Raw genomic sequence first — 23,232 nt, 5'->3', positions numbered from 1 at the left:
ACCGCATCAAATCCACTCTGAAAGCACCACATATATCTGTGTTTAGCTGGATTTTCCTCCTGTTTCACTTTTAAACTTGTGTTACAGCTCGGGGTGCTGAGAAATTGTAAGGATCAGCTTTATATTTCAGTGTTTTTATATTATATTTGTGTTATTTTTCAGAGTATAAGTGTTAAAAACAACCCCATTATTTTACATAAGCCTAAAATATATGCAAGTCCACGGGACCATGGAACGCATTAACAGGTTTCCTATACATCCTTATGGGAAAAAATTACCTTGAAACTCAACACCTTTTAAACTCAACGCCAGTCCCAAAACCAATTGATGTTGAGTTTCAAGGTACCACTGTATAACTTACCTACAGCAAAAACAGAACGTTTGCTCTGTGAGTGTCTAACATGGTTGTGTGTGTGTGTGTGTGTGTGTGTGTGTGTGTGTCAGTTCTGGACACGGCCGGGCAGGAAGAGTTTGGGGCCATGAGAGAACAATACATGAGGACAGGGGAGGGCTTCCTACTTGTCTTCTCTGTCACAGACCGGGGCAGGTGAGCAAACCTACTCTCTCTCTCTTTCTCTTGCTCTTACTCACTCTCACTCTCTCCTTCCCTTTTCCTCTCTTTTATTTCTCTTATTTTGTTTCTCTTTTCACTTTTGCTGTGTCTCACAGCCTCCCTCCCTCCGTCTCACATGGTTTCTTTGACTTTCATTTTGACTGGTTTGCCCGTTTGTCTCATGTGTAAGCAGTGTTTCGTTTTCACTGCTATGCCCTGTTTCAAATGAGGTGTGTTGTGTAAAGACTTTAGGTACTGGTGTGTATACACACGTGAACCTGTGTGTTATGTGTGCCCGCGTCCTGTTTGGGCACTTTTTTGTATTTGCTGTAAACAATCCTGCCTTCCTAACTTTGTTTACATTACCCTGCTCTGTGCCCTTTCGTACATACACCACCTGAGATTGAAAGTCAGTAGAGTAGTGCTTTCTTCTAGCTGGTGATATTTTTAACTTCAAGCAGACTAGTTGGCGATATTTACCTTAAAATGTGTGTTTTGTACTGCCTGAAGCTAATTATCCAGAAATAAGTGACTTAGGAGATCCATGCCAAACTGCTCACATGGAAACTCAGGTGATGTCAACAGGTGATTGTAATCATGGTTTGAAGCAGCATCCAGGAAAGGCTGAGTCTTAATATTATAAAACGATTCAAGGAATCTGAAGGAATTTCAGTGCGTAAAAGCCAAGGGTGCAAGCTTAAGCTGAACGCCTGATCTTCAATCCCTCAGACGGCACTGCATCAAGAACCGCCACTCAACAATAGCTGATATAACCACATGGGTGAGGGATTACTTTGGCAAACCTTTGTCAAGCTCTACAATACAGAGTTACATGCACAAATGCCACTTAAAACTTTACTGTGCAAAAAAGAAGCCTTATGTTAACCATGTCCAGAAGCGGCGTCGACATCTCTGGGCTCAGAGGCATCTAGGATGGACCATCACAGCATTCCAGGTCTTTTTTGGAAAAAAACCGGACCAGAGACGAAAAGGACCATCCAGACTGTTATCAGCAACAAGTCCAAAAGCCAGGGTCTGTCATGGTATGGGGCTGTGTCAGTGCCCTTGGTAAAGGTCATTTACACTTCTGTGATGCAGCATTAATGCAGAAGAGTACATTGAGATCTTAGTGCATCATGTGCTGCCTTCAAGACGTCATCTTTTCCAGGGACGTCCATGCATTTTTCAACACGACATGCTGCACACATTCCAAAGGCATGGCTGCGGAAGAAGAGGGTACGGGTACGGGTACTGTCTGCCTGCAGTCCTGACCTGTCCCCAATAGTGAATGTGTGGAGAATTTTGAAACGAAAAACGTGTTTGCAGGAATAATGGGACAAAATAAAAGCTGAAACACTAAATCACTTGGTATCCTCGGTGCCAAAATGTCTTTTAAGTGTGGTGAAAAGGAATGGCAACATTACAAAGTGGTAAATGCTTTACTGTCCCAACTTTTTTTTTGGAATGTGTTGCAGACCTGAAATGCAGGAATGGATGTTTATTAATAAATGAAATGAAGTTGAGCAGACAAAACATGAAATATCTCAGGTTCATCCTGTCTGCAATCAAATAAAAGTCAAAGTAAATGTAGGGGTTGTACATCACTGTTAATGTCTGGCCAATAGCAGTGGGCCATTAGTCAATGCAGTGTCTTATACATCCCTTGGTGTCTTGCCATGGGGTTGTAGTGAAGCGTGGCTGTTTGGAACCAACAGCTGGATCACAGCTTCACCTGTTTGAGTGTCTCGGCCCATTCTACAGTATATTACCTGTCATGAATAAAGAGAAAGTGCTATTAGGTTAGGGCGACCCCTGGCTGCACCACCTCGCCAGTGATGGTCACAACCTGGTCAAAGGCATACCTCAGGTTGTTATCTTGTGACTGCTCCAGGATGAAATCCTTTCTTCTTTGTGTCTTCTGCTGTCCAGTCCCTGTCTTGGTCGACCAAAGCACCAGTAGCATTCTGCCTTCCAGGACCCATTCAGTAGAATGTCCACTGTCAGCTGCCAAAACCCTGGGTAATTAGTCCATAGGGAGACAGGGACTCAATCCGGCTTTGGTGCTTCAAACGACAGGATCTATTAAAGATCGGGATTTTATGTAAAGAGTTGGATTTTATCAGGAACTACCAACATGAAAACATCCCAGAAGAGATCGTGCGTCCAGCGGGATCTCCATGGATCACCATACCGGGACGCAGACGCAAGCGGCGTAGAGAGAGGAAACAGAAGCGAGGTTGCAGGGCTGGAATAAAAAACAGACTAAAGAAGGCTCCTCACAAGCCTGCGCTTCCCAGCCTATACATAACCAACGCAAGATCGCTCAGCAACAAAATGGGAGAATTGGAACTTACGATTGCAGCTCAGAAATCTGTGCAGGACTGCTCGCTAATGATAATAACTGAGACCTGGCTTCACTCCAAGATTCCCGACGAAGCTATCACACTAGCGGGTCGCACAGCTCACCGGAGCGACAAGAATAAAACCTCCGGTAAGAGCAGAGGGGGAGGGCTGTGTATTTACTCTAATAATCGGTGGTGCACGAATGTTACCATCATAGAGAAGCTTTGCTCGCCTGATTTAGAGTACATTACAGCAAAATGCCGACCCTTTTATCTGCCGCGAGAGTTCACCATCGTCATTGTCATTGCTGTGTATATTCCTCCAAGTGCTAACACCAAGATAGCATTAAGTACACTGCTTACAACGATCAACACACTGCAGTCTGCTCACCCTGAAGGGATTTTCATCATAGCAGGAGACTTCAATCAAGCTAATTTGAAAACTGTCCTTCCCAAATTCTACCAATATGTGACATGCGCCACCAGGGGCAGAAATACATTGGACCATGTTTACAGTAACATCAAGGAGGGATATAAAGTCTCCACCCTCCCCCACCTAAGCACGTCTGATCACCTATCACTCTTTCTCACACCTGCATACAGACCCATCATCAGCAGAACAGAGCCTTCTGTGAAAACCATCAAGATCTGGCCAGAAGGAGCTTCCATTCAACTCCAGGACTGTTTTGAGCGCACTCACTGGGACCTATTTGCACAAGAAAACATAGAGGAATATACATCCACTGTCCTGTTTTACATACAGTCTTGTGTGGATAATGTCACTGTTGACAAGCGCATCAGATGCTTTCCAAACAACAAGCCATGGATGACCAGGGAGGTTAAGTGCCGACTGAGGGACCGCAACACAGCCTTCAGGTCGGGAAATGGCGAACTTTACAGCACTGCCAGGTCCAACCTGAAGAGAGCCATCAAAGACGCAAAAGCAGCGTACAGGCTGAAGATTGAGGGCCATTTCAGTGATGGCAACCCCCGGCATGAATGGGAAGGCATCCACCACCTCACAAACTACAAAGGCAATAAAAACACAATCACCAGTAGCAGTGACTCACTAGTGGAGGAACTGAATTATTTCTTTGCACGCTTTGAGGGGGTTGCAGTGGAGGAAGCAGAGAACAGGACAGCACCACTGCAAACTGCTGACAGCCTAGCACTTACTGTGAGTACAGAGGATGTCAGGAGAGTGCTCCGCAGTGTGAACCCCAGGAAAGCGACCGGCCCAGACGGAATTTCAGGGAGGGTACTTAAGGACTGTGCATATCAACTGGCAGAGGTGTTCAAAAACATCTTCAACCTCTCTCTGTCCCACTGCACTGTCCCTAAATGTTTCAAGTCTGCCACCATTGTGCCTCTTCCAAAGAAAGCCACAATCAACAGCCTGAACGACTTCAGACCGGTGGCTCTCACCTCCACGGTGATGAAGTGCTTTGAAAAACTGGTTCTGAAGCACATACAGTCTTCACTCCCGCCCACCCTGGACCAACATCAGTTTGCCTACAAAGGCAACAGGTCAACAGAAGACGCCATCAACACTGCTCTCCACGTGGCACTGACTCACCTGGAACATCAGGGAACATATGTGAGGATGCTGTTCGTGGATTTCAGCTCTGCGTTTAATACAGTTATTCCCAGCAGACTGGTATCCAAGCTGCTAAACCTGGGTGTCAGCCAGCACACATGCAGGTGGATTGAGGACTTTTTAACAAACCGCCCACAGTCTGTTAGGATGGGGGCCCATCTCTCCCCTGTTCTGACACTGAGTACTGGAGTTCCACAGGGCTGTGTGCTGAGCCCTCTTCTTTACTCCCTCTACACCCATGACTGTACACCAACCCACAGCACAAACTCAATCATCAAGTTTGCAGATGACACCACTGTAATTGGATTAATACAGAATGGAGATGAGTCTGCCTACAGGGAAGAAGTCCTCAAACTGTTTGAATGGTGCTCCATTAACAACCTGGCACTCAACACCTCTAAAACAAAAGAAATGGTCATCAGCTTCAGGAGACAGAGAGAGGAACCTACACCCTTAGACATCGGAGGAAACACAGTAGAGAGAGTGTCTAATTTCAAATTCCTAGGCACACACATCTCCCAGGACCTCACATGGACCACCAACACCACCTCTCTAGTGAAAAAAGCACAGAAGCGGCTCTACTTTTTAAGGACACTAAGAAAGGCCAACCTGTCCAAGCAGCTACTGGTGTCCTTCTATCGCAGCACGGTGGAAAGCATACTCACCCATGGCATTCTGGTGTGGTATGCCAGCTGCTCTGAGGCTGACAAGAAGGCTCTTCAGAGGGTAATCAAATCAGCTCAGAGAACCATCAACACTGAGCTGCCTTCACTAGAGAACATTTACAAAACCCGATGCCTGCGTCGGGCCACAAACATCATAAAGGACTCATTTCACCCTTGTTGCAACCTGTTCTCCTTGTTGCCCTCTGGTAGGCGCTATAGGAGTATCAAGGCCCGTACTTCCAGACTCCTGAAAAGCTTTTACCCCTCCGCCATAAAAACACTAAACTATCAAACTTTACATCCTAGGAAATAATGTGCAATTTATAGAGACCGTGCAATAACCTTCTTCTTCTTTTCTTTTCTGGAAAGTTCTTAAAACCACACGTTTATTTCTGTATCTAGATGTGTATATGTTTATTTTGTAAATACATGTGTATATATATGTCTGTGTGTACATACATGTACCGTCAAGGAGATGCTCAAAAAATTTCGTTGTGCACTGTGCAATGACAATAAAGGCATTCTATTCTATTCTATTCTATTCTATTCATGGGTTGGGTACAACCAAAGTCCATCAGAGCTTGATGTGTACCCCCTTGTATATTCACCATAACCCAGTTCTTTGTTTCCGAAATTGGGGGAGGCTGGTGGGGCAGCCAAGACTCAGTTTACCTCTTTTAGAGAACTTCCTTGTGGATGTGCTCTGGATCTCCACAGCCCCAGCAGACTTGCCCAGACCCTGCTTCAGCTCAGTGGTGTATCAGGGGTGACATCGTGAGGGTTAGAGGGTGCGTACTTCAACACAGCACAATTTTTGTTAATGTTTCCAATCAGCTCTGATACTCCCCACCTCGCTGTAATCAGCAGTGAAGCTTACTTCTGGAGAGGTGAGGACAAAAGAGATATCGCTGTCAGCAATGGTGGAAGCTGCTTCCGGCGAGGCAAAGGAGTGTGGAAAGCCGGGACTGCTAATGCCGAGGACAGCCTTTGCCAGCAGGGCATTGACATCAGTGGGGTTGCTGCCGGCAGTGCTGGAGGAACCATTTACATTTTTGGCATTTAGCAGACACCTTTATCCACCTTTTTACCTAGTCTGAGCAATTGAGGGTTAAGGACCTTGCTCACGGGCCCAACAGCAGCAACCTGGCAGTGGTGGGGCTTCAACCAGCGACCTTCTAATTACTAGTCCAGTACCTTTACCGTTAAGCTACAGCTGCCTGTACACTTCTGGTGGAGCTCAGCTTGTAGCACTACTAAAACCTGCTCCTTGAATACCAACAGCACCGATAATGCTGCTGTTTGTATCAGTGGTGGTCAGCAGAACAGTGCGCTGGTGGTACCACTGCTTGCAACGATGGTGGAAGGCGTTTTTTTAAAGCTGCTGCATGCAACGGCGGCACTTAGTAGAGCACTATTCTTCTCTGCACACATCTTTCTGGATCACAAAATGCGGGTAGATTATGTGCGAGCATTTGTGCTGTTGTTACAGATGTTCGTTTTTATGCAAAAAGCATCGCTCAGCTATTGTTAATAAGAAGATGTAGACGTGTTTGTCGCAGTTGTTGTTTTCTTTAGTTCGTTTATGTGAGAAGCGTTTTGCACTTTGCTCTCACCGCGACCCTCAGCGCAGATAGCCGATTTTCTCAGCGGTCGGCTTGAGCATTAAAACGTCACTTAAGTTCCACGACACGAACATCCATTTGTGTGAAATAACTAGAGATGTATGAGTACCGATACTAGTATCGGGTATTAGCCCGATACAGCGCTCATTAACTCGTACTCGCACTCGCAAACGAGGCTCCGATACTAAACATCCGATACCTTGTGCCTAGTGCACGTTGCTGCGTTAACGCAGGGGTTTTCAACCTGTGGGGCGCGAGTGCCTGACCGGGGGGCGTGACATTGCGAGATTTTTTTACTTCTAAAACTAAAGCAATTCATTTTTCACCCACGGGAGGTCAGATTGAATTATTCTCACTGACCACGCTAACACGCACGTTTAATGTTATTTAGTTCCGTTTGACAAAAAAAAACCTTCAAAAACAGTGAAGATAACCGGTTACAAAAGCGTTTGTTATATTACAAGTGTTATAGGACGTGTTTGTGTTCAATACTCTGTTCACAGTGTCGATACAGGAGTCGACTCATTTTAAGCGCAGCATAAGTTTCTTTTCTCAGTCAATTCTCCGTGTTTACTGTTATAATGAATGTTGCGGTTGTAAATAAACACCAACTACTACAGAACATTTTGTGTGACTCGCTTACCTGATAAAGCTCAGGCTTAATTATACTGGTTATTACCACAGAGCGGGAGCCGACTCAGAGTCGTTTACGATTTACCGAGGTGAACCACGAATGTACTGTATGTGCTGATAGAATCGGCTCAGATGGGATCGGACTGTATTATCTTTTTAAAGTAAATATTTCAATCAGCAGAATCGCATCGCATGTATGATGTGCACAACGTTAATTACGTGCGTTTATTAATGATGAACGTTAATCACATGCAAATGTTTATTAATGATGAACGTTAATCACGTGCGTTTATTAATGATGAACGTTAACGTTAGCTTGTCAGAAGCTTTCTCAATTATGTCTGTGCGGTGTTTTTTTTTTTTTTACAATTAGTGATGGCAACCCAAGCAACTGTTCCACTGCACTATTTTACACTAAAAACTACACTATTCCATAATGCTCCAGATTGCATCATTTTAAATAGGTATCGGTATCGGCGAGTACAAAAATACATGTACTTGTACTCGTACTCGGTTGGGAAAAAATGGTATTGATGCATCCCTAGAAATAACCATCAAATCCACTCTAAAAGCTCCACATGTATCTGAGAATCCGCTTCTCAGGAGAGTCGAAAAAAGCTTTACGTACTGGTTATAAGTGCTCTGTACTGCCCAAATTCATCGGTCATTGTTTTAGTACAACAAGCCACGCTACACTTTATTTTTCACGTTAAGCGTTGTTCATACTGTCCACGTCGCTTTTAACACGTCATATCACACAGTTCATCTCTTATAGAATATCAGCGGCAAACTGGCTCAAAATTTAAAGATGAAAGTTTAACGCCAAAGCTGTTTAGCAGCTTCTCATATGAAAGCACACACTGTGACGCACCCACAGATGATATAAAGGTTCGCACTGAAAAACCAAGTATCCTGTGGTGCCAGATTAGAGAGCTAGTTCACTGTCTTCAAAATCAAGTTTGCGAACTGGACCGGAACCGGATCCGCGTCGGTGGAAAAGGGGTAACAGTGGCACAGCACAAGTAGTGTTGGGACGGCACGACACCAGGTGATCAAACCACACAGAAAATGTTTTTGCTCCCCAAACCTTGCAGATTGTGGATTGTCAGCTCCAAAATGCTTCTAGGTTTGGGTAATTGAGTAAAAAAGTGGACATGCTTTGTGCTCAGTGGATTAGCATTTTGTCCGGAGTGTATTCCTGCCCTGTGTTTGGGAACTAATGCAGCTCTTATCAGGATAAAGTGATTACTAAAGATAAATGTATGATATAGTCACTTGATTTCAGCCCAGTAATCAGATTATTGAAAGTAGATTCTACCTTGTGTGGTTTCCCAACAGAGTGTTTTGCACCAACCATGTTGTTCAGTAAATGTCAAATAGAATATTTCAATTTAAGTTTATTACAGATGACATTGTATATGCTATATTGCCAAAAGTATTCACTCACCCATCCAAATCCATGGCCACATGTGTATAAAACAAAGCACCTCGGCATGCAGACTGCTTCTACAAACATTAGTGAAAGAATGGATTGCTCTTGGATTAGATGCCACCTGTGCAACAAGTCCAGTTGTTAAATTTCCAACTGTCAGTGGTTATTATAACAGTGGAAGCGATTGGGAACGACAGCAACTCATGGTCACGTAAAACACGGCGAGGTCAGTGGATGCTGAGGCGCATAGTGCTCAGAGGTCGGCAACTTTCTGCAGAGTCAATCGCTACAGACCTCCAAACTTCATGTGGCCTTCAGATTAGCTCAAGAACAGTGTGTAGAGAGCTTCATGGAATGGGTTTCCATGGCCGAGCAGCTGCATCCAAGCCTTACATCACCAAGCGCAATGCAAAGCGTCGGATGCAGTGGTGTAAAGCACGCCGCCACTGGATTCTAGAGCAGTAGAGACGTGTTCTCTGGAGTGACCAATCACGCTTCTCCGTCTGGCAATCCGATGGACGAGTCTGGGTTTGGCGGTTGTCAGGAGAACGGTACTTGTCTGACTGCATTGTGCCAGGTGTAAAGTTTGGTGGAGGGGGGATTATGGTGTGGGGTTGTTTTTCAGGAGTTGGGCTCGGCCCCTTAGTTCCAGTGAAAGGAACTCTTAATGCTTCAGTATAGCAAGAGATTTTGGACAATTTCTTGCTCCTAACTTTGTGGGAAAAGTTTGGGGATGGCCCCTTCCTGTTCCAACATGACTGCGCACCAGTGCACAAAGCAAGGTCCATAAAGACATGGATGAGCGAGTTTGGTGTGGAAGAACTTGACTGGCCTGCACAGAGTCCTGACCTCAACCCGATAGAACACCTTTGAGATGAATTAGAGCGGAGACTGCGAGCTGGGCCTTCTCGTCCAACATCAGTGTCTGACCTCACTTCTGGAAGATTCCCATGAACACACCCCTAAACCTTGTGGAAAGCCTTCCCAGAAGAGTTGAAGCTGTTATAGCTGCAAAGGGTGGGCCGACATCATATTAAACCCTATGGATTGAGAATGGGATGTCACTCAAGTTCATATGCGTGTGAAGGCAGACGAGCGAATACTTTTGGCAATATAGTGTATATGAACATATTTTTTTAATTAACCCAGCAGTCAGATTCTTATTAGATCATGCAAGATGTGTTTTTTTTATTGTGGTATATTTGGGAGCTTATTAGCAGGCTGATTTGTCAAAGAAACTGCAGATCTCATGGGATTTTCACTACAACCATCTATAGTTTACACAGAATGGTGCAAAAAAATCTAGTTAGCATCAATTCTGCAGGCAGGAACAGCTTGTTAATGAGAGGGGTCACATGAGAATAGATTGTAGACTGGTTCGAGCCAAAGAGAGAGTACAGTAACCTAAATAATCACTCTTCAATCTTCTTCGTGGGTAAAATAGCATCTCATCATGCACAACAAATTACATTTTGAATTGGCAGGGTGCGTGTTAGTTGCAGCCCTCCATGGTCAGGATAGAGGTCTGCAGCAGTAGAGCAGATACGACTGGGTGAGTGGATTTGACTAGATTGGAGAAAAAAGAAAAAAATGCATAAATGGAATACACATAGATGAGGCATAACATTATGACCTAATGTTGTGTTGGTCCCCCTTTTGCTGCCAAAACAGCCCTGACTCATCAAGGCATGGACTCCACTAGAGTCCTGAAGGTGTGCTGTGGTATATGGCACCAAGATGTTAGCAGCAGATCCTTCAACTCCTGTAAGTTTCGAGGTGGGGCCTTCATGGACCTTTTGATGCAGCGATGGACTGTTTCAAATGACAATGGTTTTCTGAAGTACTTCCAAACCCATGTGACTATATTTAGCACAGTAGAATGACAGTTTTTTCATGCAGTGTTTTCTAAGGGAAATTTAAGACCACACTCATTCAACAGTGGTCTTCATGCTTTACCTACACAGACCAAAATGTTGTTTGGATTCCCAAAAATCTTTTAAAAATATTATGTGGTAGAAAACCTAAATTATTTGCAGTCTCTTGATGATTAATCCTCTCTTTGATTGGACAGTTTGGGCTCAGGTGGAGACCCTCAACCCGTTTTTGCTTGCAAAGACTGAGCCTTTGTTGGATCTTCCCAATCATGATACTCTGTTAATTGTGAAATAATTTGACATTTCTTTTAGGGATGTCCCGATCTGAATCGGGGCCGATCAAGGCATTTTTTAACCGATCGGTATCGGCTTTACTAAGGACGATCCTAAGCCGATCCTTTGTTTTACGTCAGAATGTCCGCTGTGTGGAAATCCAACAGTGAAGTGTAATGTCTGCAATGCGAGCGTTTCACGAGGCGGTAGGAGCAGAGCTGCGTTCATTACTGTAGAATTTTACTATTTATATGGTGTGTGAGTCAAGGATCACTCCGGTTTACAAAACAATAACTTTTAATCCGAGTATGAAAAATTCAGGACCATAACATACAGCACAAGTTACAAGACTAAACGACATCTCAGTATCAAGCACTCTGATTGGCTTAGTTATGTAACCGAGCGTCGTAGTGATGCACTAGCGGACAGCTAGAGTCATCGCGTTAGCCAAGCACGCTATTCCATGCACTATGGAAGCCCCAAAGGGTCAAAACACACTCACTTCGTGTAGAAAGGTCCATCAAACCATTGTCACAATACAACCACAGAAAAGTTTGTTACAGTTACAACACGCATACAAGTACGGTGGCTCATAAGAAATAAACCAGATATCATTTTACCAAACGATCTACAATTACGGCACCTAAAAAATAAACACTCAGTCGAATACAGCGAGTTTATTATTATATGATGAAAAGAGGAACCGGCTGTCCGCTAACATTTTATTCTGAGTGTTCTAGTTTTACTACTACAATGCTGCACTAAGTTTGTTCACTTTTATTTTGTAAAAATAAAAGAACATTAAGCAATAGCTTGGATGCAGGCAGTTTTTTTCCTACAGCACTGCAGAGCTTTTCAGTTGTTAAACATATACATTGGATTAATTTGAATAACTGTAATGTACTTGAAGTGTGCACTGTGTGAACAGTATTATCCAGTTCTTATCTAGACAATATCTAGAAAATACAAGTATCGGTTTGAGACTCGGTATCGGATCGGGATCAGAATTAATGATCGGGATCGGGAACAAAAAAACGTGATCGGGACATCCCTAATTTATTTTAGTTAATACTTTTAATAGTTAATACTAGTTAAAACATTTTATTTTATCCTGTCTCGAATCTTGTAACAATGTGTGATTCTGGCATAAAAATTTGACATTTGTTTATATTTAAAAAAAATCAAGGTAGTCAGACAAAACAAAAGTCATGTCTTTGTACTTTTTGTCAGTAAAATAAAGGATCTAGAAAATTAACAAATCATAGATTCTTGTTTTGAATGGGTTGCACAAAATGTTCCATCTTTTTGTGAAATGGAGCTTGTAGTATGGTGTTTTTAATAAAGTGACCAGTAAATGTGTGTACACGTGCATTGTGAATGTGATGGATTATGATGAATGATGCACCAAAATCCTTGTTCTTTTTCAGCTTTGAGGAGATCTACAAATTCCAAAGACAGATCCTGAGAGTGAAGGACCGGGACGAGTTTCCAATGATCCTTGTGGGCAATAAGGCCGATCTAGAGCTCCAGAGACAGGTATGGATGGATGGAAGCTGTATGTGTTTAATTAGTCTCTTACAATAATGGCAGAAAGACTCTTAGAAAGACCTAAATAAACTAAATGTTTATTTAGGTAATAAATGATAAAAATAAATAGATGATTTTTGGGCATCACTAAAGGCGCTCAGGTGGCGCAGCAGTAAAATACGCTAGCACACCAGAGCTGGGATTTAGAATACATCGTATCAAATCTCAGCTCTGCCATCCGGCTGGGCTGGACGCCTGCATGAACAATGATTGGCTGGCTGATTGATGGCGTCTGCGCAGAGTCGAGGAATGATGCGTTGATCAATCGTTGATCGATTGTGGCTCTCGGTGCACAAGGCTGATCCACATATGAACTCACCTCATGCAGGTGGAAAGATGCAGTCTGTACTGCGCACGTGTCGGAGGGGGCGTGTGTCAGTTGCGAGGCTCCTCAGTCAGCAGTAGAGGGTTGTAATTGGATACGACTAGATTAGGGGAGAAAATTTGGGGAAGAAATTGAAAAAAAGAAAGCTTTAACAGAAGCCGCATCTGGTTCCACAAGTACATTTTCTTTTTATTTTCTCCATTGACATTTTATTTCAAATTAAATATTTTAGGCCTTGATACAATCTAACCCTGGTCTCAGGTGCTGCAGTGATCTAATGTTCTAGCTCACTAGTACTGAGATCTTATGCTGTGTTTGAATATTAGCTGTGTTGTCAAGGTGTCCAGCCTCCAACAGGCACTATACAAGTACAGGCCATGCCTTCAACTATAATGGATGAGGAGTGGTTATAAGACGATACGGAAAAGGAAGGGGGGACTTTGAGAATGTTGGACTGAAGTTTAGGGTGACTTCATTGTTGTGCTGGTCAGCTAATCCATCTTATTAGGAGCTGTGAAAGAAATGGAGAGGAGGTTGGTGTGAGGATGGAATGACGAATAAATGGCGGGGGATGGTTTAGATGGGTTGCTACTTAGGGAGAGGATCCAACATTGGACGTAATATACTGTAGCATAAGTCTGTTTAGAGGGCAGCGGTAGCTCAGTGGTTAAAGTACAGAACTAGTAACAAGAAGATCACTGGTTTAAGCTCCACATCTGTCAGATTGGCACCAGATGGGTCCAGATAGACTGTATGATCAAAGCCTTGTTGGACATTTCATTCCAATATCATGGGCATTAATATGAAGCCCCAGCCTTTACTTTATTTATTTATTAGGATTTTAACACCATGTTTTACATACTTTACACACAATGACAGGACAAGTAATTACACAAGATTCATCAGTTTAAGTCTTTATGGTCAAACACAGTCATGGACAATTTTGTATCTCCAATTCACCTCACTTGCATGTCTTTGGACTGTGTGAGGAAACCGGAGCTCCCGGAGGAAACCCACACAGACACGGGGAGAACATGCAAACTCCACACTGAAAGGGCCCGGACCGCTTCACATGGGAATCGAACCCAGGACCTTCTTGCTGTGAGGCGACAGTGCTACCCACCAAATCACCATGCCATCCACTCTTTAATTAAGGCTTTTCATAATATTTTGATGTGTGTCTGATTAAAATTGTGCCCAACATTTAAGGTTGTGTGCTGATCTTGGATGAGAAAGCCTTTCTCTAGGTTTTTTCAGCGTAAACCGTGGCATCATCCAAGTTACTCTAATCTGACCACATTTTTCAGTAACAAGTAATCTAACGCGTTACTATTTCCAATCCAGTAATCAGATTAAAGTTACTTATCCAAGTTTCTGTGCGTTACTATTTTTGCAACTCTGGGAGTGACGTCTGGCCTATGCGACAATTAAGTCACGAGCTGCGTCCGAAATCGCATACTTACAGAGTATGCACTAGATTGGAGAAAGTATGCACTACTCGGCCGGTAAAGAAGTACATATTTTCAGTACAGAAGTGTGCAGTATGCACACAACACCGCTACGTACTACATGTGTGGACATGATGACGTAATATCACCATAGTTACAGACTCATTACAAACCCCACTCGCCAAAATTTTGGATATTTATCGTCTTTTTGTTATTTATTTGTCTCTAAAAATTTTATTTTATTTATCTAACTTACACTTGAACAGAGGACTCAGTTTTCCGCTATCTTTCTTGTTTCTTATTCCGCTTCAATCGCCTACGCAGCTCCAGTTGCATTACGGCAGCTGCTGAATGTAACTAATAAAGTAACTTGTAATCTAACTTAGTTACTTTTAGAATCAAGTAATCAATAAAGTGACTAAGTTACTTTTTAAAGGTAACTATGCCATCACTGCAAACTACACACCAATTACACTGACCAGGTATAACATCATTACCACTGACAGGTAAAGTGAATAACACTGATTATCTCTTCATCATGGCATAGTTAGCGGGTGGGATATAGTAGGCAGAAAGTGAACATTTTATCCTCAAAGTTGATGTGTTAGAAGCAGGAAAAATGTATTTGAGCGAGTTTGACAAGCGATTGTGATGGCTAGACGACTGGGTCAGAGCATCTCCAAAACTGCAGCTCTTGTGGGGTGTTCCCGGTCTGCACTGGTCAGTATCTTTCAAAAGTGGTCCAAGGAAGGAATAGCAGTAAACCAGTGACAGGGTCATGGGCGGCCAAGGCTCATTAATGCACGTGGGGAGCGAAGGCTGGCCCGTGTGGTCCGATCCAACAGACGAGCTACTGTAGCTCAAATTGCTGATAAAGGTTAATGCTGGTTCTGATAGAAAGGTGTCAGAATACACAGTGCATCACAGTTTGTTGCGTATGGGGCTGAATAGCCGCAGACCAGTCAGGGTGCCCATGCCGAAAGCACGAACAATGGGGCACGTGAGCAACGGAACTGGACCACGGAGCAATGGAACAAGGTTGCCTGGACTGATGATGAAATTAAATATCTATAACAACAGCACAAATGCTTGCAGGTAATCTACACGCTCCGCCATCATGTTAGTGCCGTTGATGATGGATTCTTGACCTCCAAAAATTGTTAAAAACACGGGCCGGTTCTTTAAAAACCACTGGTTCTAAGAAACCGGAATGAAACCATTTCAAGAACCAGAGTTTGATTGGTCTGAACAGGCTATGTGTGTTTGAGCAAGAGACAGGAAGCTGCAGTAAAGGAAAGGAAAAAAAGAATTGGTGTCACTGGGTACGTTTTTCTCTCTTCACTCAGTTGATATCATAACGCCACCTAGGGAAATTGAAGCTGAAATGGCGAGTTAATTACATTGATTTATGCTCATCTCTCCCTCAATTGTCTTGATGGAGTGCACTAAAAGAGTTTCTTGTTTAAATTGATTTTTGCAGTTGAGCCCTGTAAATGTTTCTTTTTATAGCCTGGACAAGCTTTAGTATCACGTCAGGTACCTTGCTCAGCTAAAATAAGGATTTGTTTTTCACAAAGCTTCCTTTTAATATCTTCCATACTGTCCATTGATGGCAACTATGGCTTTCCAGCTGTAAAACATCAATGTATCATCATTAGATTTAAAATGCATATACTTAAAGGTTTAAAATGGTTAAACTGTTATGTCAGACTTAATTATTTGCTGAAAATATCTTAATAATATGAATTGCATAATTTCATAGGATTTCATGTGATGCTGTATGAAGGACTGATTCTGGATCATGGCTCTTAATGGATTACTCTGTAATGACATAAATCTGATTGAAAGAAGACATTTGTACAAGGAGATGCTACACATGATACTTACACTAATATTTAATAGCAGACTTTTTAAGAGTTTTGCTTTGGAAATTGACATCTAATGATCCCAGTTGTGTAAAGAATATCAGCAATGCTACATTCACAGAGCAAGTAAAATTGGTCACAAAGTGTGACATACACTGATCAGCCATAACATTAAAACCACCTCCTTGTTTCTACACTCGTTGTCCATTTTATCAGCTCCACTTACCATATAGAAGTACCATCTGTTTCTCTACATACTTTTTTAACCTCCTTTTACTCTGTTCTTCAATGGTCAGGACCCCCACAGGACCACCACAGAGTAGGTATTGTTTAGGTGGTGGATCATTCTTAGCACTGCAGTGACACTGACATGGTGGTGGTGTGTTAGTGTGCGTTGTGCTGGTATGAGTGGATCAGACAGCACTGCTGCTGGAGTTTTTAAATACCAAGTCTACTCACTGTCCACTCTATTAGACACTCCTACCTAGTTGGTCCACCTTGTAGATGTAAAGTCATCTATTGCTGCTGTTTGAGTTGGTCATCTTTGAGATCTTCATCAGTGGTCACAGGACGCTGCCCACGGAGCACTGTTGGCTGGATATTTTTGGTTGGTGGACTATTCTCAGTCCAGCAGTGACAGTGAGGTGTTTAAAAACTCCATTAGAATTGCTGTGTCTGATCCACTCATACCAGCACAACACACACTAACACAAGTTTGACACCGAACCTGAATTGATAAATGATGAGTAACCTGATTACATTCATGACAGGACAGGTAGTTATAAAGTGTAAAACATTACATAACATCCTAATAAAGCAATTATTTAAAATGTAAATTTCATACATGAAATTAAATACATATCTGACCTACACTGAATGACCATGTGGACACCCCTCCTAGTTACTGAATTATAGTGAAATAAATAAAATATTTTTTGTTAGCTTTGTGGCAACCGTCTCTTTTCCGTCCTAGCATGCCTATGCACCTGTGAACAAAACGAGTTTGGTGTGGAGAAACTTGGCTGTAGACCTTAATGCAACGGAACATCTTTGAGATGAATTAGCACTTAGATTGCAAGTCAGGTCTTCTCCTGTCCATCTTCAATGCTTGTTCTCTTTGCAAAGCCTGGTTCTTTTTTAATTAAATTGGCACAAATTCAAAACCTTGTGTAAAATCCTTACAAAAGAGTGGTGGCTATCCAGTAAAAATGCTCTTTTTACAATTTTTATAAGAATTTGAGAATTTATACGAATGTGCAATGTTAAAGATATATTGAAAATACAGTTATATATATTTAAAATACTAAATGTTTTTGGATGTGAATGAAGGTGTAGTAGTTGGTTGGATTGGCTGTGAGTTGCAAAAGTTTTTGTAAGTCTTGTTCCTTGATTGTATTGATTGTAGGCCTGTTCGAAAGGGTTTCAAGCTTTCCCTACTTTAAACATAACCAGATTGGGTTTACAGTATGGTGGAAGCTTGATACTTAGCTCATAGCTTGATAATATGCTCTTTATATTTACTTCAGGATCAATAAAGTATCTATTTATCTGTCTGTCTATCTGTCTGTTTGTATATCTATCTGTCTGTATATCTGTCTATTTATCTGTCGGTCTATCTTTCTGTCTATCTATTTGTCTGTCTGTCTGTGTATTTATCTGTTGGTCTATCTAACTGTCTATCTATTTGTCTGTTTGTCTGTCTGTCTATCTATCTATTTGTCTCTGTCTATCTATCTTTATATCTATCTGTTTGTCTATCTGTCTGTCTGTCCAGCTGTCTGTCTATCTGCCTGTCTATATGTATGTCTGTCTGTCTGTCTGTCAGTCTGTCTATCTACCTACCTGTCTGTCTGTCTGTCTGTGTATCTATCTACCTGTCAATCTGTATATCTATCTGTTTGTCTGTCTATCTGTCTGCCTGTCTTTCTATCTATTTGTCTGTCTATCTATATGTCTTGTCTGTCTGTCTATTTATTTGTCTGTCTATCTATCTGTCTGTCTGTCTATCTATTTGTCTATTTATCTGTCTGTCTATTTGTCTATCTTTCTGTATGTCTATCTGTCTGTCTGTCCACCTATCTATCTGTCTATTTATCTGTCTGTCTGTCTGTCTATTTCTCTATCTATCTGTCTATCTATCTGTGTCTATTTGTCGGTCTATCTTTCTGTATGTCTATCTGTCTGTCTGTCCACCTATCTATCTGTCCACCTTTCTGTCTGTCTGTCTATCTGTCTATTTATCTGTCTATCTATCTACTACCAACCTACCTACCTATATAAGTTCCTGATGAAAAGAAAAAAAACCTGGAAATCTACAAGACATGGGTTAAAAAGCCTTGTGTTTTCTTAACATTCAAAGAGACCTCACCACTATATTTCATGTCTGATAAAACTCCCTAAACTGTCTTGTTTCTACTTGAAATTTGATAGAAAGGCTTGCATATAACTGGTGTTTTGATGTATTACAGGTTTCTTTATGCAAAACAGATTTGAGGTATAAAATTAAATTTTGCTGCATTATTAAAGGTGTTCAGTGAGACAAGGTGGGCTCCCTTAGGACAATGGAGTTATGCAGAATGTTAAAACTACACGAGTGTTAAGCATGTAACATTAATGGTGAATTGTGTGTGTTTCACACAGGTGTCTCAAGACGAGGGTCAGCAGCTCGCTAGACAGCTCAAAGTCACGTACATGGAGGCTTCAGCTAAAATCCGTATGAATGTAGACCAGGCCTTCCATGAGCTCGTCCGTGTCATCAGGTAATAACGTTTCTATAATATTAATTTTGCTGTATGTTAATTATTGTTGCAACCCTTCACATAAAAGCTACTATCCTAAAATAACAGCCGTCAGTCAGTCTGTTTTAACTACTTTGAACCAGAAGATGGCAGCAAAACAAATGTCATTTAAAATGCCAACTCACGAAGGTACTATCTAGTTTCGAGCCAAATCATAGTGATAGGGATAGTGGGAGAAAAGGAGTCTATGATGTGGGTGATGGTGAAGTGGCAATTATATTTAACCTTTAAATAGGATCAAATGTGTAAACTGTGTGCTCATACAATACTTGGTAGCATGGGTTTACTAGTGGTGAGAGGATGAACCATATGTTTCTATTTTGCATTTAGTCTAAATTTCTCGAAATGTTTGCATTACACATTAAATATTTAGCATAGCAATTTGAGTATTAAGTTGAATTTTTAGATTTGGTACAGTAGACCCTTGACTTATGAATTTAATTGGTTCCGAAGGGCTGTTCTTAAGTCAAAATGTTCGTTAGTTAAACCTATTTTTCCCATAAGAATTAATATAAATATAATTCATCTGTGCCAGACCTCCCAAACCCCCCCTTACCTAACCTTTCTGTCTTAAATGGTCTTTTTTGTTGAAAATACAAGTATATTTCCCCTTAAATCTTAAATTATTGAATAGACATTCCTGTAATAAACAATAATAATAAACAATACACAGTAGTACTGTACTGTACATAAAAACACACACCACATTTCAGTATAGTATGTGTGCTGTACCATACACCACAATACATTTCCTTCTTTTTTAATAAAATGTATCTACCAGAAACAACAATAACATATTTCTCTATTATTTCCTTCTTTATTTCAGTAATGTTGTATTTTGCAGGTGTAATTGCACTAAAGAAAGAATACTTTACTGAGCCGACTTCCTTCTTCTCTCTCACTCACTGCCCCCTCTGTCTGATACACAGTGACATCTACTGGCAGGAGTAATTATATAACACAACAAATAGTAATAGATTTTTTCATTTTTTCACCACTACGCTTTCTCTGCACATTCTTTGGGGCTATTTTAGTATAGAATTTTACAAAATATAAAGAAAACACCGGAAAAACACCGTCCACTGTCCGAATGTTCACTCACTGTATATATATACAGTATATATATATATATATATATATATATATATATATATAATATATATATACAGTGTATCACAAAAGTGAGTACACCCCTCACATTTCTGCAAATATTTCATTATATCTTTTCATGGGACAACACTATAGACATGAAACTTGGATATAACTTAGAGTAGTCAGTGTACAGCTTGTATAGCAGTGTAGATTTACTGTCTTCTGAAAATAACTCAACACACAGCCATTAATGTCTAAATAGCTGGCAACATAAGTGAGTACACCCCACAGTGAACATGTCCAAATTGTGCCCAAATGTGTCGTTGTCCCTCCCTGGTGTCATGTGTCAAGGTCCCAGGTGTAAATGGGGAGCAGGGCTGTTAAATTTGGTGTTTTGGGTACAATTCTCTCATACTGGCCACTGGATATTCAACATGGCACCTCATGGCAAAGAACTCTCTGAGGATGTGAGAAATAGAATTGTTGCTCTCCACAAAGATGGCCTGGGCTATAAGAAGATTGCTAACACCCTGAAACTGAGCTACAGCATGGTGGCCAAGGTCATACAGCGGTTTTCCAGGACAGGTTCCACTCGGAACAGGCTTCGCCAGGGTCGACCAAAGAAGTTGAGTCCACGTGTTCGGCGTCATATCCAGAGGTTGGCTTTAAAAAATAGACACATGAGTGCTGCCAGCATTGCTGCAGAGGTTGAAGACGTGGGAGGTCAGCCTGTCAGTGCTCAGACCATACGCCGCACACTGCATCAACTCGGTCTGCATGGTCGTCATCCCAGAAGGAAGCTGACGCACAAGAAAGCCCACAAACAGTTTGCTGAAGACAAGCAGTCCAAGAACATGGATTACTGGAATGCCCTGTGGTCTGACGAGACCAAGATAAACTTGTTTGGCTCAGATGGTGTCCAGCATGTGTGGCGGCGCCCTGGTGAGAAGTACCAAGACAACTGTATCTTGCCTACAGTCAAGCATGGTGGTGGTAGCATCATGGTCTTGGGCTGCATGAGTGTTGCTGGCACTGGGGAGCTGCGGTTCATTGAGGGAAACATGAATTCCAACATGTACTGTGACATTCTGAAACAGAGCATGATCCCCTCCCTTCGAAAACTGGGCCTCATGGCAGTTTTCCAACAGGATAACGACCCCAAACACAACCTCCAAGATGACAACTGCCTTGCTGAGGAAGCTGAAGGTAAAGGTGATGGACTAAACCCAATTGAGCACCTGTGGCGCATCCTCAAGTGGAAGGTGGAGGAGTTCAAGGTGTCTAACATCCACCAGCTCCGTGATGTCATCATGGAGGAGTGGAAGAGGATTCCAGTAGCAACCTGTGCAGCTCTGGTGAATTCCATGCCCAGGAGGGTTAAGGCAGTGCTGGATAATAATGGTGGTCACACAAAATATTGACACTTTGGGCACAATTTGGACATGTTCACTGTGGGGTGTACTCACTTATGTTGCCAGCTATTTAGACATTAATGGCTGTGTGTTGAGTTATTTTCAGAAGACAGTAAATCTACACTGCTATACAAGTTGTACACTGACTACTCTAAGTTATATCCAAGTTTCATGTCTATAGTGTTGTCCCATGAAAAGATATAATGAAATATTTGCAGAAATGTGAGGGGTGTACTCACTTTTGTGATACACTGTATATATAGAGAGAGAGAGAGACGGTCGGAATCAACTTGTTCGTGACGTCACGTATTTCGCAAATTTCGATTCATAATCCGAATTTGTTCGTACATTAAGTTGAAAAAGATCGTTCGTAACCCAAAATGTTCGTATGGTAAACGGTTCGTAACTCAAGGGTCGACTGTATTTGGTAGTTGGCAGCAGTAAACAGCAAGAAGGAAGCACATTTGTGAAATTGACAACATCAATTCCTTTTTTTTTAAACAAAAGATCAGATTTCCTTAAGTCTAAGCACATACTCTAATGACTTTGGCCATGTGTATTGATTTTTAATCAAATTTGCAGGCATGATTCACCTATTACTAGGTGATATTACTAGGTGATAATTACTATTACTACTGTTTCTAAGTGGTTGGTAAGGTGTTGCCAAGGCATATCAGGTGGTTGCCAAACCATTACTAGGTGGTAGCTAAGGTGTTCCTAGGGTTGAGTGATAAGATGTAGTGAAGCAGTTGCTAAGGTGTAGTTATGTGGATTGTGAGTGCAGGCACACAAGCATGCTTGTCAAATGCTAATGTGTTGCTAGGCAGTTAGTAAGATGATGGCAAGTGGTTACTAAGGCATTGCTAGGCAATTGGTATGGTAGCGGGTTAATTGCTAATGTAATGCTTGTGACTTTATTAGGATTTAACGTCATGTTTTACACTTTGGTTACATTCATGACAGGAACGGTAGTTACTCATTACACAAGGTTCATCAGTTCACAAGGTTATATCGACAACTTATTATCGTCTTGGACAATTTAGTGTCTCCAATTTACCTCACGTGCATGTCTTTCAACTGTGGGAGGAAACCAAAGCACCTGGAGTAAACCCACGCAGACACAGGGAGAACATGCAAACTCCACAGAAAGGACCCGGACCGCACCACCTGGGGATCGAACCCAGGACCTGCTTGCTGTGAGGTGACAGTGCTACCCACTTAGCCACCGTGCCGTCCGCTAAGATACTAAGTGTTGCTGGGTGGTTGCTAAGGTTTTGCTACACAGTTGCCAATATGTACAAAAGTTGGCAAGCTTTTGCAAGGTGGTTGAAGTGTTGCTAGACAGTTGCCAAGGCGTATCGGATAGTTGTTAAGCTGCCACCAGAAAATTGCTAAGTTGCTGCTATGCTATTGCCAAGGTGATTAATGAGGTGTTGCTAGGTGATTCCTTAGGTGTTGCTAGGTGTGTAGTAGGATATAGCGGGTGTTAGCTAATGCCAAATTCACACTACATGATTTTCAGAGCAGTCAGATCGCTGTACAGTTCACACTACACAACTGGATCTCTTGTAATCGAGAGTCTTTTAAGTCGTTGTGGATTTCACACTACATGACTGATCGGCGATAGGGGGTCACACACTACACGATCTACCATCAGGAGGAATCACAGATGAGTGTCTGGTCTTCCAAACTATGTTTTGTCACGAAAACACAC

At 42.0% G+C, this 23,232-nt stretch overlaps 1 protein-coding gene across 1 annotated transcript in view; it reads left to right on the top strand.

The window, feature by feature from the left end:
• The window catches only part of rras2 (RAS related 2), a 96,185-nt gene that overhangs the window by 68,872 nt on the left and 4,081 nt on the right, over positions 1–23,232 (top strand). The window contains exons 3-5 of the mRNA XM_063012743.1: positions 445–547; positions 12,419–12,527; positions 18,857–18,975. Coding sequence (XP_062868813.1) covers positions 445–547; positions 12,419–12,527; positions 18,857–18,975 — 331 coding nt within the window. The remainder of the gene's footprint in view (positions 1–444; positions 548–12,418; positions 12,528–18,856; positions 18,976–23,232) is intronic.

The sequence above is a fragment of the Trichomycterus rosablanca genome, chromosome 17 (assembly GCF_030014385.1).
Source record: "Trichomycterus rosablanca isolate fTriRos1 chromosome 17, fTriRos1.hap1, whole genome shotgun sequence".
Lineage (NCBI taxonomy): Eukaryota > Metazoa > Chordata > Actinopteri > Siluriformes > Trichomycteridae > Trichomycterus > Trichomycterus rosablanca.
Note: the sequence above shows the minus strand (reverse complement) of the source record. Positions and strands in the feature narration are given on the sequence as shown.